At 41.7% G+C, this 15,088-nt stretch overlaps 1 protein-coding gene across 3 annotated transcripts in view; it reads left to right on the forward strand.

Moving 5' to 3' along the window:
* Positions 1–2,800: 2,800 nt before the first annotated feature.
* dock10 (dedicator of cytokinesis 10) overlaps positions 2,801–15,088 on the forward strand; it is a 77,832-nt gene continuing 65,544 nt past the window's right edge. For all 3 annotated transcript variants that reach the window (XM_062988145.1, XM_062988146.1, XM_062988147.1), the window contains exon 1: positions 2,801–2,938. In XM_062988145.1, coding sequence (XP_062844215.1) covers positions 2,828–2,938 — 111 coding nt within the window. In that variant the 5' untranslated portion in view covers positions 2,801–2,827. The remainder of the gene's footprint in view (positions 2,939–15,088) is intronic.

Genomic DNA, 15,088 nt, shown 5'->3' on the forward strand with positions numbered 1-15,088 from the left:
TTCATTATTTGCTTAGTTTGGTACACTTGTGAAACAAACTGAAAGGCAAGATTTGGTATTTTGTAAAGTCATAATATTTAATACAATTTACTATTATTATCATACAATTATGGGCGGCACGGTGGCTAAGTGGGTAGCACTGTCTCCTCACAGCAAGAAGGTCCTGGGTTCAATCCCCAGGTGGGGCGGTCCGGGTCCTTTCTGTGCGGAGTTTGCATGTTCTCCGCAGGTCCGTGGGTTTCCTCTGGGTGCTCCGGTTTCCTCCCACAGTCCAAAAACATGCCACCAGGTTAATTGGAAACACTGAATTGTCCTATAGATACCTAGCCGCTAGATGTACAAACCAGTGCATTGTAGTGCCGGTCCCAAGCCCGGATAAAATAGGGAGGGTCGTGTCAGGCTGGGCATCCGGTGTAAAAATTGTGCCAAATCAACGCGGATCATGATCCGCCGAGAGCCGACCCCGCAACCGAACGGGACAAAGGCCGAGGAAGAAGAAGAAGTTATTATCATACAATTATTTTCATTATATGCAGGCCGGTAAAACAAAGGTTGTATTTTTGCTTTGTACCACTAAAACCATCTAACAAAAATGGGACGTAGCCTAGTGGGTAGAGCTTTGGACTATCAATTGAAAGGTTGAGAGTTCGAATCCCAGCTCTGCCATGCAGCCACTGTTGAGGCCCTTGAGCAAGGCCCTTAATCCTCTCTGCTCCATGGGTGCTGTAGGATGGCTGACCCTGCACTCTGACCCCAGCTTTCAAACAAACTGGGATTTGTGAAGAACGAATTTCATTGTACTGTATACGTACATATGACAAGTAAAGACCTTCTATTCTATGCTATTATTTGTTAGGGCAGTTGTAGCCTAGAGGTTAAGGTACTGGACAAGTAATCAAAAGGTTACTGGTTCAAGCCCCAACTGTTGAGCCCTTGAACAAGGAAGGCCCTTTACAGTCAATTGCTTAGACAATATACAGTGGACATATACAGTATACGAGGGACAGTGGTAGCCTAGTGGGTAGAGCTTTGGGCTATCAACCGGCAGATTGGCGGTTCAAATCCAGGCTCTGCTATGCAGCCACTGTTGGGTCCTTGAGCAAGGCCCTTAACCCTGTCTGCTCCAGGGGCGCCGTAAGATGGCTGACCCTGCGCTCTGACCCCAGCTTCCAAAACAAGATGGGATATGCGAAGAAAGAATTTCATTGTACTGTACAGGTGTATATGTATATATGACAAATAAAGTATATGTTCATACTGTCACAGTACTGTAAGTCGTTTTGAATAAAAGCGTCTGCTAAGTGGCGAAAATGTAAATGTTATTTTTTAGTAAAATGGTGCATCCTAACAGTGGTGGTTCTGGGGGGGGGCAGCGGGGGCCAGTGCCCCTGTGACGACCAGCTTATACCCACCCACCCCCACCCCCACCCCCTACGGCCCCCCTAGGAATACAGTATATGGGTCATTCTATAATTTGGGGTACATTTCACATCACCAAAAAAGTACAAAAACAATGTTCTCTCTCAATAAAACAATCAGTGGTTCAAGTTAATATATTCTTTAGTGTAACATATCCACTATTTGCAAAGCTTAAACATTATTTTTTTTAATTTTTATTTTAAAGGGACAGTAGATGTAGACTACTAGGTAACTTAGTTGACAGGTAACATAGTTGACAATTTCCCTATTTTGACCCATAACTTCAGTGGTAGACCTTGCCTGGCTGACCACATGTCATTTCTTGAACAGAATAATGTCTAATTTGAACATACGTTTGAATTAAAATTATTTAAAAAAATTTAACCATAACAATGTATGTAACATAGTTGACGGTCAATTAATATACTCATTGACAATGTTCTATTATAGATAAAATATATAAAAAAATAAGAGGACTTTCACCACAGTGTGTTCAATATACCCTCCACAGAGAAAAATGATATCATGTAATGCTGGTCACATAGTTTTAGAACAAACCATTTTTGAGTTGCTGAGTGGAGTTCTGTTAGTAACATAGTTGACAGAACTTTTGCGGACATTAATAAATAAAGATATTTAAATTATTTAAAAGAGAAACTCAATTTAAAAAATATTATTTTTCTTTGGTATTTAAACTTTTAAAATAAATAAAAAAATAGATGTTGTTGCCCTTAATCATTTTATTCATTATTTTAAAACCAAGGCACCCTCAACTTAAAAAACAGACACAGCAAAAACTGTTCATTTAGGAACATCATGACAAATTTCAAGCTAAATGAAGCATAGGATGCACATCATGTTTTTGTGATATTACAACATGTTTTCCATTAATAGGTAAAATATGACATTTTTAAAGAAAATAGTTAGAATAAATATAATTATTATCATTGGACATGGAATGTACCCCAAATTATAGAATGACTCATATATGTAACTCACATTGAATATGAAAAAGAAAAGGACTGAATAAATGACATAATGACTGCATAAATCAAATGTTGAATTCTATTGAATATCGACTGTTATTCAATAGAATGGTCTAGAACCACCACTGCATCCTAAATCAACTCTAATGTTGTTGGCTGATCATGCATGTTGTGGTTCTGTTGTTTGTATATAAAATGATATCGGTGCTTTAAGTAATTGGTGCTTCAGGAGGAATCAGGACTCGCATCTGTACAGCGGTTGTGCTGTGAATGAACAGAGCAGCCCTGCCCGCACAGAGAGAGAGAGAGAGAGAGAGAGACTGGAGCTGGCTGGAACAGCAGTCGCATACTATTGATTTTGATCGGATTTTCCTTTGCTCTTCTGATCCAGAGGTGATTAATCGGACCGCGCCGATGTGCAAATGGCAGCGGAACCATCTACCCGGAGATTCACCAAGAACCTGCTGAAGCCCGGCAGCGCGGCCGAGATCCGCCAAACAGCATCCAGCGCTGTCAGGATATCTGCCCTGTCGGTAAGCTGTTCTCCATCAGCACCCACACACACACAGTACACACGTTAATACATACAGACTACTGCTGTCAGCCAGGAACGGACCTTCATTATTGAATCCATCACGTATAACGGACCCGCTGTGCTCGCAGTACCTGGCACCTTTTTACGCTTTTACGCTTTAACGAGATCCGCCCCCTTCCATAGAACCGCTGCGTTCAGTTAAAGCTTGGGCAGCAATTCGTTCAACACTGCAGATCATCTGCACTGGATGTGTGTGTACGATGTATTGGGTACAATGCGGCACCACTATCGACCTTTTGTATTTGTGAAATTCAGCAGTGTCCAGTCTGTGATGTTAGGAAACGCTCACATTAACCCCTTCATTCACCCAGTCATCCATCCAGCATGGTGGTTGGTTTCTGTTTCTCTTACTGGGTCACACTGTCTCAGTCTTTACCCACATATCACTTTAGATGAACTGTATACACCTGCTTCTTAATGGAATCATGTAGTATTAGAAGAAGATAGAAGATATATTTTATTTGTCATTTATACATATACAGGTGCTTTCTTCGCATATCCCAGCTCGTTTGGAAGCTGGGGTCAGAGCGCAGGGTCAGCCATCGTACGGCACCCCTGGAGCAGACAGGGTTAAGGGCCTTGCTCAAGGACCCAACAGTGGATGCATAGCAGAGCCTGGATTTGAACCGCTTGGGCAGCAATTCGTTCAACACGCTGCAGATCATCTGCACTGGATGTGTGTGTACAATGCATTGGGTACAATGCGGCACCACTATCGACCTTTTGTGTTTGTGAAATTCAGCAGTGTCCAGTCTGTGATGTTAGAGAACACTCACATTAACCCCTTCATTCACCCATCCTTACAGTCATCCATCCAGCATGGTGGTCGGTTTCTGTTTCTCTAACTGGGTCACACTGTCTCAGTCTTTACCCACATAGCACTTTAGTAGATGACCTGTATACACCTGCTGGGGTCAGAGCGCAGGGTCAGCCATCATACGGCACCCCTGGAGCAGACAGGGTTAAGGGCCTTGCTCAAGGACCCAACAGTGGATGCATAGCAGAGCCTGGATTTGAACCGCCAATCTTCCCAAAGCTCTACCCACTAGGCTACCACTGTCCTTATCAGCCAGTCATGTGACAGCATGCAGTGCCAAAAGTAAATGTTCACAACAGAAATCATGATGAAAATAATTGAAATTAAGGCAGGTGAAGGCAGGCTGGTTTCCTGGGATTCTCATGCACAAGCTTCAGAGTTCTCATGGTGCAAAAAACAACAAGAAAATCTTCCATTGAGCTGTGGATTTTAATTCAAAAACACCTTGTTCATAAAAGAGGTCAGAGGACAGGGGCCAGACTGGTTTGACCGGACAGGAATGTTGAATAAAATACCTTTACTTTGAAACCGTAATAGGAAAATAATTAATAATAATTTTCGAACACTAGAAGATAACGTCAGTTTCCACTATGTCAACTAATAACAGGAATCTGAGGCTACAGTGGGCACAGGCTCCCTGAAACTGGACAGCTGTTAGTTTGACTGTTAAAATGTCATCTGGTCTGTTTAATCTTGTTTTTCGCCATAAAACCCAAATGGTAGGATTAAAATTTGGTGTATATAGCATAAATCCATAAACCCAACCTGGCCAGTAGTCTCGAAGTGGTTTTGTGAACTTGACATTAAGTTAAGCTACTTCAATGGACTTCGCATAAATCATAAAACAGCTGACAAATCTGCATATTTATATTATATTATATTTATATTATATTTATGTATACCTACCTATCTGTTAGTCATAAAAGGATTTTTGTGCAGGAGATAGTTCGGATTTGGCCATTTCTTTCTGGAGGCAAAGTGGATGTGTACATGTGGATGCAGTTAGCATGCTTGCTAGCCTTGCAGACGGCTGGCGTCTGCAGCACACTGTCTAATCACTGTCTAATGCCCAAGTTGGATGATTCATACATTCTTTGTTGTTAACTTGTATTGGCAAAGCAGAAAGGTTTGACTGTCTTATTGTGAGTTTGTTTTTATGTAAGAACGACACAGTCTTAACTTAATAGTGCTGTGTTTTTATTTCAATTCCAAAAACATGTAATGTCATACTTAATACTGTATGACTGAAGTGCATCCTTGACCTCAGGGTAATGATGACTGTGTTTTACACAGCATTTCCATGCTTTGATGTGGTTTATTCTCTTTATCGTTTGCTTTGATGTTCTCACAATTTTTTCCATCCCTGTCTGTTGGACAAGTGCATTTGACTGGCACCCAGGATGTTGGTCTATTCTCAGTTTTGCTATCAGATGTTCAGTGGGCCTGTTGGCAGAGGTATGTCACTGTTGAATGTCTGTATCTGTCACACATAAGAGGCTGTCACCGGCAATAGAGAAAATCACACAGAGAATCCATCCAACTCTTTTACAGGACTTATACCTGTAGTTATTCAATTTAGCCATCATATAGTATGGCCCAGTGTTTCTCTAACTGGTGCACAATTCAGCTAGAGTTTATGTATTAAGGACCATTGACTTTGCAGGCATGACACAGATGCTGTGTTCCATCAGCAGTGGCAATGATGTACTCATTAAATTCCAGCACAAGCAAGGACAATAAAAGAACCAGCTTTATTATAATGAAACCCCTACCAGAGAACCAGAGAGTGACCCACCTCCTGCTTGCACAACAAATTAAACACAACCTGCATGCAACACATCATGGCTTTCGGTGGGCCAGACGTCGTGCATCATTAGACGCTGGATCTAAACCATGACTCACCTGACAATACTACAGTTTTCCAGTCATCTGCAGTTCAGTGACAGAAGTGATTAGCTATCTTTAGCCAAGTTTCTTTGTGTGTAGTTGTGAACTGAGGTTTCTTCCAGGAAACTCCAGGCCAATTGTTTAGAAAAGGCAATTTTCTTCACAGTGGTTTGTGCAAAAATCACTCAGAGCCTATTTCTGCCTGATTTGGAAATGGTTTCCAGCCAGCTGTAAGACCTGGTGAAGAGCATGGCTCACACACTGGTAAATTTGGCCATACCAAATGTGAAGAGCTTTTTACACAACGTCATGTGTGTTAATACAGCTTCTCACATGTTCTGCACACATCACAGAGTCAGACCAACATCTGACCTATTGGTTTCCTTCTATCATTATGTAGCTGTACGACCTATTACCATTAAAACAAAATGCTCTACTAACTCTGGAAGTGACAACTGTTTTTGTCAGGAAAGCTATTGCTTAATAAGTGGGTAATTGGCTTTTTGGACGGTTTGGTGGAAATCTCATACATATTAATGGCAGTGGGTCTTATTTGTGCTGACCACTTCTTAAGAAATATAGAACAATGTAAAACCTTCACATATTTTTTAGTTTGTGTATGTCTTTGCTTGCAAGAGCAGATCCAACTCCCATGTTGATTTACAAGCAGTGGTCACAGCATCCAGCAAACCTTCCTTCCCATCAGGGAAGATTTAAGCCTCCTCAGGCAAACCAGATCCTTGTTACTGAGCCACCAGCGTGTTCTAGTGTCAGTGTGGGTGTAAATTAGCAGGTCAGAGTTGGTCTGGTTCCAGCATAAGAATTCTCTTTCACATGGAGTCTGCTTTGGTTGGTGACTATCGATTTGTATTTTTGCATTTATTATATAAAAGATTCTTAATTTCTTTTCCATTGTTTCAAAGATGTATGTGCTAGACTTGTGGCTTTATTTAATGCTCAGACCTGGCATCATTTTGGTCTAGTGTCCACCAGTACTAATTCACCCCAAAAGTGTTGAATTTCCAAACAGTTGTCACAGTGTTGGAGGAAAATCATGCTCTACTATCCCAGTAGATTTTACTTCACTGGAACTGAAGGGACCTGACATTTAGCATCAAAACAGACCCAAACCATTATTCCTTTTCCATCGATTTTTACATTCGGTGCACTTTGTACCCACGTCAAACCCAGATTTATTTTGACAGCATGATCTCTTATTGCTCCAGAGTCCTATAACAGTATGCTTTAAACCATTTGAGCCAAAACTTGGCATTGCAATGTTTATTCAACAGTTGTTAATTCTAGGTGTTTTCACTCTACAATGACAGCACTCACAGTTAATTACGGAAGATCAAGCAGGGCAAGAATTTGCCCAACGATAGGTCATTCTGACCACCTGACCCTTTCTATTGCCAATTTATTTCTGCAATCTTGAATCTCTGTATGCGTGATTTTCTTTTATATTTTTTAAATAGCCGAATCCACTTATTAGAAGTGATGCACACATACTTTTGGCAGTGAGTATTGGCTCTAGCATGAAAGAACCAAAATTAAAATCTAACTCGAATTGTTTTGACCAGACGTAGAATGCAGTCTTCCTAGCACATTATTTAGTATTTGCAGTGTGTGCAAGTCCAAATGGTCTCCCACTGACCTGAATCCTAAAAAGAGGCAGATTAGTCCAAATGTTGTTCTTTCCGATTTCATAGGGGGGTGAATATGCTTTGTGAATATGCTTTGTGTGCCAGCCAGTGCCCTTTTGCTCCCCTCTTCAACACAAGCGCCCAGCTTCCGCATGTATCCGAGCATTCAGAGTTTTCACCAGATTCATCATCTTCATCGGCATCTGCCATGACTGAAAAAGCTCTTTTACAGATGTTTTACTGAATGTAAAGCCTGACCTTGTGTGTGTGTGTGTGTGTGTGTGTGTGTGTGTGTGTGTGATAATAGTTCCCCTCCACCTAGCATATTTATGAGTGAACAGAGGTTGTGATCTGAATATTAATGCCGACATAAGACATTGAGCCATGAAAATCATGGCTGTGTAAACAGCCTCAAAAACATTTCCTCATCTTTTTTTTCTCTTCACATTCACTCAGGCCTTAGCCTTTTTTCATGCTTCTGTTTTTGTCTAACAGTATTTCTTCTCTGTTTTCCCTGCAGCTTAATTAGGGCAGATAGGGCAACGCTAGTCTTCGGTAAAATCTTGTGATGCTTGTAATACAGTGACGTTTTCATTTTCGTTTCGTTATTTCGTTATTTTTTATGTGTTTGCATCTTCTGTTTATTCATTTCCCCCTTTACACCCAATCCAGTCATGCTCAATTGGAGCCTTTCTTGCTGTCTGTCCTTGCAACCACCCCCACCCCCAAACGAGGAGGGCCATGTCTGTCACACTCCCCCTCGCGTGTGGAAAGCCATGCACTGCCCATCCGTGATCAGTCGCCCTCTGTGCAGTCACTTCGACCGGCCAGAGGTTGCAGCACCAAGGAATCTTGCTTCAACCATAGTTGTGTGTCTGTGTAGGTGCCCAGCTGGTCGATAGCACAGCAGGGGTCTTTTAGGGGTCTAATTTATCACATCCTGACATCTGCAATCCAGTAACCGGAGATCCACAAACCAGTAACCAGCTACCTCTTATAACCTGAGCGTGAGGGGGTCCACACGGAGCCATACCAGCGATCCATATCGCAGAGTTGAGACACAACTACTGCTAACACAGCCAAATGTGTTTGTTTTATGCCCAGCCAGGTCGGTGGCACAGCTGAGATTCAAGCTCAGGCCAAATCATTTATTTTACAGTTTGTGCTTTCTGTAGTGTATTTCATTTAAAAGAAATTCTGAGTGGCACCATCCCGGGTTTGAATGTCAGCAGCGCTACACATGGGGGATGGCCAAAGCCCTGAGGTGGATTCCTGTCTTATGATCAGTGTTTCCTGGTAGTACTGGACCCGCCGCAATTCTGACCATTATTAAATGAAAATTTAATTAAATGCCTAATTCTTCAGTGCTGTATTGGAAAACTACACTTTGGTCTGCTCCTGATGCTTTAAAAGCTTGCCCTGCCACGTGCGGTGGTGATTTCCACACCACCGAGCATGCCAGTTTCCTGTGGCTCTGCCTGGCTTTCTGCCCAATCAAGCAAGCTTGTATAGGAATCTGAGTATGCCGACCCCAAAGAACTGAAGATCTGTGCATGTGGGTTTTGGCTGCAACTCAGGCTCTGAAATTCTGCCACCATTTCTAAAAAGATCTTTGTTGAAGAAAAAGGTCACATTGTTTTTTTTGTTTTCTTCCCCTCGCTGCATGTCAGCAGGACGGCAGATTTTTTTCTTTCTGCTCCTCTTTAACTAACCCGCTAATGGGAAAGAGGTTTTGCTTTTCCTCTAGTTCTTTTTCTTCTATTCCATCATACTTCTACTTAACTACGTCAACATACCAAATATCTGTGTAGGTTGTTTGTCTCCCTTCCTGGGCCGGAAGCTGCATTAATATCTCTGTGCCCCAACTTCAGCTTTGGCCCAAGGGAGCTTATGGGAGAGGTCGAAGGTCATTTAGCACGGCTATATTTGGGGACTTTTGTGTGATGGGGGTTGATACAAAGCTGTGAGAACCAGCGACTCTCCTTTTGTGTTTACATACATATATATTAGACATGGTAGGCTGTCTCTATGGCGTAGTGGAGAATATTGGGGTGGCCGAGGCATCTTTTCCAGGCTGTGTTACTACATTTCAGATTTATCAGGATAGCATGGATAAAATGAAAAAATGAAATGCTCTGATACCCAGGCATTATTATGAACATACCAGCGATTTTGCTGGTAAACTGAATGAGAAAAGTCTTCCTTCCTGTCCTGGATAAGACATGACATCTTTTCTCTGATCCTTTTTGTACTCCTCCTATCCTTAAAAGTGCTTCTTCCTCTTAGAAAAGATGTTATCACATCCAAAAATGTGATGTCGCCTTAGCACGATAGCATGCTTGGACTCCAAGCTTGGACTGTGTATCACACTGCACAGAGCTTTGTGGATATGCTAAACCATGGGAGGCTTTTGGGGTTTCCACGCCCCCGTACTCGGTAAGATCTGAGCATGCTGAACAAGCAAAACGTGAGCAATATAACAGGAAGTCTTGTTTTGTTTAGAAAGGTTAGCATTAACCATCAACCGAAGGAAGTGACAAGACTGGTGTTTTACAAACCCCAGCACTGCTGATGATTGTGATTGTCTGGAACTTAGAGGACATTAAAGAATGTGAGCTAATTTCCTCTCAATGGCCGTGCCAACCAGCAATCTAAGCACACGGAAGGAATGCCTTGAGAATGCACACCCTGCATTTCCTTTAGATGTAACTGCTTCCAATTTACTTTATCAGTGTCCCAGCCCAGTCGGAAAGACGATGGAATTCATGAGTGTCGTACTGCCTTCCAAAATCCAACGCCCTACAATACCATGCATAGATTTTTACTGATTTGAATCTTACATTTGTTTATACACAGTTACAGGCCATACATGTAAACAATCCAGAAGCTGCAAGTAGGGTGGCCACATTCATAGTCACAAAAAACATTTTTTGACCAATTAAAGCAGAAATTCTATAACAAATTACTGTTTTACTCACCAAATTTTGGCATTTTTACAGCGTTCCTGAGCATGAGCGCTGACTAACTGACTCAGGTAGAGGTGTATGCAGAACAGAGCGAGCGTGCCAAATTCAACCGCCCAATCACAGACTAGCATTTAGAGGGCGGACCTTCTGCGATTGGCCAGACTCGCCCACCACTGGCCAATCGCAGCAGGTCCGCCCACGATAGGTAGCACTATAAGCAGTCAAATGAGGCTGTTAAACCAATGAAATACAAAGCATTTTTTTTTACATGTACCTGAGCCAATGACAGATAATATTAATCAAAAATGTAACCAGTTCACTCCAAAAGGAGGATTTTTAAGTGTCCGTCCTAGCGTTGCATGGGCGGAGGACTGGCAGCTGAAAAACCGGACTGTCCGACCTAAAGCCGGACGGCTGGCCACCCTAGCTGCAAGTGTGTCATATAAATTGTATTCTCACTTAGTTGTTAGACAGCAGAGCAGACTTTTTTAGATTGATATGCAGTACGCACCAGAAATAGATTTGGGTGTTTTTACACCTTCACTATTTTGTCCGGTTCAATCCTACTCAGGTTCATTTCCCCCCTTAATGCAATTCATTCGGGTAGGAGCGAACACAGTAATTGGACTTGGGTGCAGACCAAAGCAACCCCACTGAGACCATTAAGTGGGTGAGTCTTGGTCCAGTCTCAAACAAACTCTGGAGCAGTTCATTTGTGGTTAGTAGAAGGCATAGTAGTCTAGGACCAACGACCTATTGATCACTAGTCCAGAAAAATCCCAAAATCAGAAAAAATGTGGACACACATCAATGACAGTGTGGATTATTTTTCCCTAGTGCTCTCTGTCCTAGTAATACTGAGGAAGACATAGCAATGTCATTCTTATACATATACAAAAGTGTGAGTGTTTACATACACACACACACACACACACACACACACAGTAGTAGCTGTACTTTGTTGGCTCAGGCCTCATTCTATCTGTAAGCCGTTTTTGTCCTGCCTGGTCTTGATGATGTCACTTTGTTAGTAAACCAGCATGAAGAGTATACTGTACTACTGGTTTTCTGGTGTGTGTGTGTGAGAGAGAGAGAGAGAGTGAAAGAGAGAAGAAAAGGGTGAGCCGATGCTGAATTGCCCCAGTGTTTGAACTCTGTATGATCTCAGTCACAGACGGAGGCTTGATATTTTTTGCTCCCAGTCCCCCGGTCTCTACAATGTGTGTGACCTAAAGATCACGCCTATGGTTTCGAAACCATTATCATTAGCACCAAGTTGTGTTTAGCTGCTTCATCTGCCTTCATTCTTCTGGGAAAAAATCCTACTAGATTTAGAAACATGGCTGCATGGATTCACTTCCATTCAGCCACAATAGAATTGGTGCCAGACAGATGCTGGATGACTTGCATTTGACATTCCATTTGGTCCCACAGTGTTTGGATGTGGTAAGGTCAGGGCTCTGTGCTGTCTTTAAATAACTAAACACCATCTTAGCAAAATATTTCTTTATGGCTGTTGTTTTGTGCTCGGACAGACTGGCATGCTATGTCCGCAAAGTCCCCAAAGTTTAATTCATGTAACTGCTGTAGCATTAAGATTTTAAATGGAACTAATTATCAAACATTAATATTTCAGTTTATTTGGACATTTAGGTACTACACAGTATTTATCATAGTATCATATAGTACTAATGATTCTTTTGATTTTGTTTTTTCATTTGTAATAAGAAACATTATACACCTGCAATTTTTAGTCTGGTTAAATTAGACTCGGGTTAATTTCCCCCCTTAATGCAATTCATTTGGGTAGGAGGGAACACAGTAATTGTACTTGGGTGCAGACAAAAACAACTGCACCAAGACTCTTAAGAGGGTGAGTCTCGGTCCAGTCTTAAACTGGAGTGGTTCATTTGTGGTAAGAGCGTGGTCAGACCTCGATCCGACTCAAGTAGCATGTCTAGGACCAATGACCTATTGATCACTAGTCCAGTAATTTGTAAAAAAAAAATTAAAAACCATTTAAAAATACGCTAGCCCATAACCAATGGGATCCAGGATTCAAATTTCTAGCAGTGCTGGTCAGGCATCTGGCTGCATCTACTTATCATTATTATTATCAAAGTCATGATTGCCATGCAGTATCATATCAAGACAGGTATGCAAGGTGGGTATGCAAAACCCTACAATGAAACAAAAGTTCTAAGTTGATCATAGGGTCTAGAAGGACCCAAACAGAAGACAGCGTATTTTGGAGAATATCTATCCATAAGGTCACTTGGAGGCAAATTGACTTGACGGCACTTTAATAATAATAATGATAATAATAAGTTAATAATAAATGAATAGCAGCATTGAATAATTCGTAATGAATTAATTAATTACAGCCACAACAGTTACACAGCCACTTCATGCATATCATGCATATTCTGTGCCTCCATGCCACCTCTGTCTTCTATATTTGGGAAGGCAGAAAGACATGATTCAATAACTGAGCTGATCTCCAGAGCAGGTGGGCTTGTTACAGTTGGACCTTTTTGGTGAAACTGGGGTTAAGGGTTCTGGGTTTGATTTAAAGCAAAGCAAAGATCAGTTAGGCGAGTCTAGTAGAAGAGTGGAATTTGCAGTATGTGGAGCTTTCTGGAGCATATTCTGGAGAAAATCTATCCATATGGTTACTTGGAGGCGGAACTGACTTGACAGCACTTTAATAATAATACTAATAATAAGTAGTTAATAAATGAATAGCAGCATTGAATAATTAGTAATGAATTAAATAATTACAGCCAAACCAGTTACACAGACACTTGTCAAACTTGTGTAAATGCATTTTATGACTATATGTTTTGTGTATGGTGGTTTTATGACTGTGTCCCTTATTCATGCACTTGTAAGCAGGTTTGGCTGATTAGAAGGGGTGTCAACACACTTTTGGCCATGCTGGGTATCCATCCAGTGCTGGTAATCTCTGGCTGTGACCAGTGCATCCTGTAGATCATGTAGAGTTTCATGCCTACACATGCTAATCCCTCAGACTGACTGTGTGTGTGTTTCAGTGTGACACGTTCCTCAGACTGAGTGGCCCAGATTTAAGGATTAACACAATCATTCGACACAGGGTCACACAGCGTGTGTGTGTGTGTGTGTGGTGCGTGTGTGTGCCTGGTGATTATTCACATTTACTAACAAAACCTATTGTCATTTATTGTAATTCCACATGACTTTCACCTCCATATGCTGATCACACACACACACATACACACACACACTTTATCATGAGTAACATGCTTTGTTCTAATGTTCACAATGGCTGAAGTGGCTCAAGTAGATTGTTGTATTCAGAGCTGCCCACTCAATCAGAATTGAGATTTTACACTGACAGGGAAAATCGTTACATTGAGGATCTTGACTATCATTCATCCTTTGTCTTTCTTTCTTTATTTTATTTGATTTTTTAATGCTGATTTTACATTTGTGCTTAATAAATTGCTCTCAGGTGTTGGGCAGAATACATAAGACATTTATGGTAGAATGATGAATCAACTGGTTTACATGTATTCAAATTAAATAAATAAATTCTGTGAATACAGTTAATTTCCAGCCCTAGATGACCCTATATTATGTTATATACTGTATAAGCAATATCACACTTGAGGTTGTTCTATTAAGGTATAATAAATATCAGCAAATATTAGTGGATCCCAGCGTTGGTCCCACTCATCCAGGACGGTTCCCTTGTGATGCTCAAAAAGTGCCGTCACACCAGCTGAGTTCCCAGAAAGAGATGTGTGCTAGTTTCATATGCCAACTGCAAACTGAAGTCACAGCTTCAGAATAAAGCAGGTTACAATCAGAGGAGCTTGCAAATCTGTGAGGAAGAAACTGTGCTAAATAGAAACACTTCCACCTGGAGAGAAATAATGGCTAACAAGGCGTTAGTGATATTCTGTGCCTCCATGCCCCCTCTGTCACCTATATTTGAGAGGGCAGAAGGACACGCCGTTGATCTCCGTGCCAGGTGGGCTCGTTACAGCTGGACCTTTTTGGTGAACCTAGGGTTGAAGGCTCATATTCAGTAAGCCTGATTCTTGTGCACTGGTGTATAGCAAAGCAAACATCTGTGTGAGGAGGGGACTGTGGGATCTGCCCATGTATTAATAGTCCCGCTGTCTCGCGGCACTCTTTAAACGAATTCTTCCGTTCTCTAAGGGCTTGCAGCATTCCTGAGTAGGAGGGCTCAGCAAGCTGACGTCCCCCGTGCAGTCATTGTGTGCTGAATATATGATCAGAAGTACAAACATTTATGCACACATTTCTGCAAACACCTACACACCAAGTTCACAATATGTTCAAAATCAAAGCCTTCTTCAGATGTCGCTTATCATTGTGATGGGAGAAACAGAAACGTCTTTTGTTCCTGTGAGATCTATTTTGCCCTCTCTCTGCTGTTCAAGGTTGAAGTGATAACGTCTAGCACCTGCAGTTTTTTTTTTGTCAAGGACAAAGTGGGTCTTGTGTGGGGCTGTAGTTTTTCATCAGTGTGGGGAGATGCAGGTGGATGCTGAGATTCAGACTAATTTGTGTGTGTCATCTGTTTCATGTATGCCATGTATAAGTTTTCATTTGGTAACGAAGGGCAGCACGGTGGCTCGGTGGGTAGTGCTGTCGCCTCACAGAAAGAAGGTCCTGGATTCGATTCCTGGGTGAAGCAGTCTGGGTCCTTTCTGTGTGGAGTTTGCATGTTCTCGCTGTGTCTACAGGGGTTTCTTCTGGGAGCT

The sequence above is a fragment of the Trichomycterus rosablanca genome, chromosome 25, assembly GCF_030014385.1.
Source record: "Trichomycterus rosablanca isolate fTriRos1 chromosome 25, fTriRos1.hap1, whole genome shotgun sequence".
In the NCBI taxonomy this organism is placed as follows: Eukaryota; Metazoa; Chordata; class Actinopteri; order Siluriformes; family Trichomycteridae; genus Trichomycterus; species Trichomycterus rosablanca.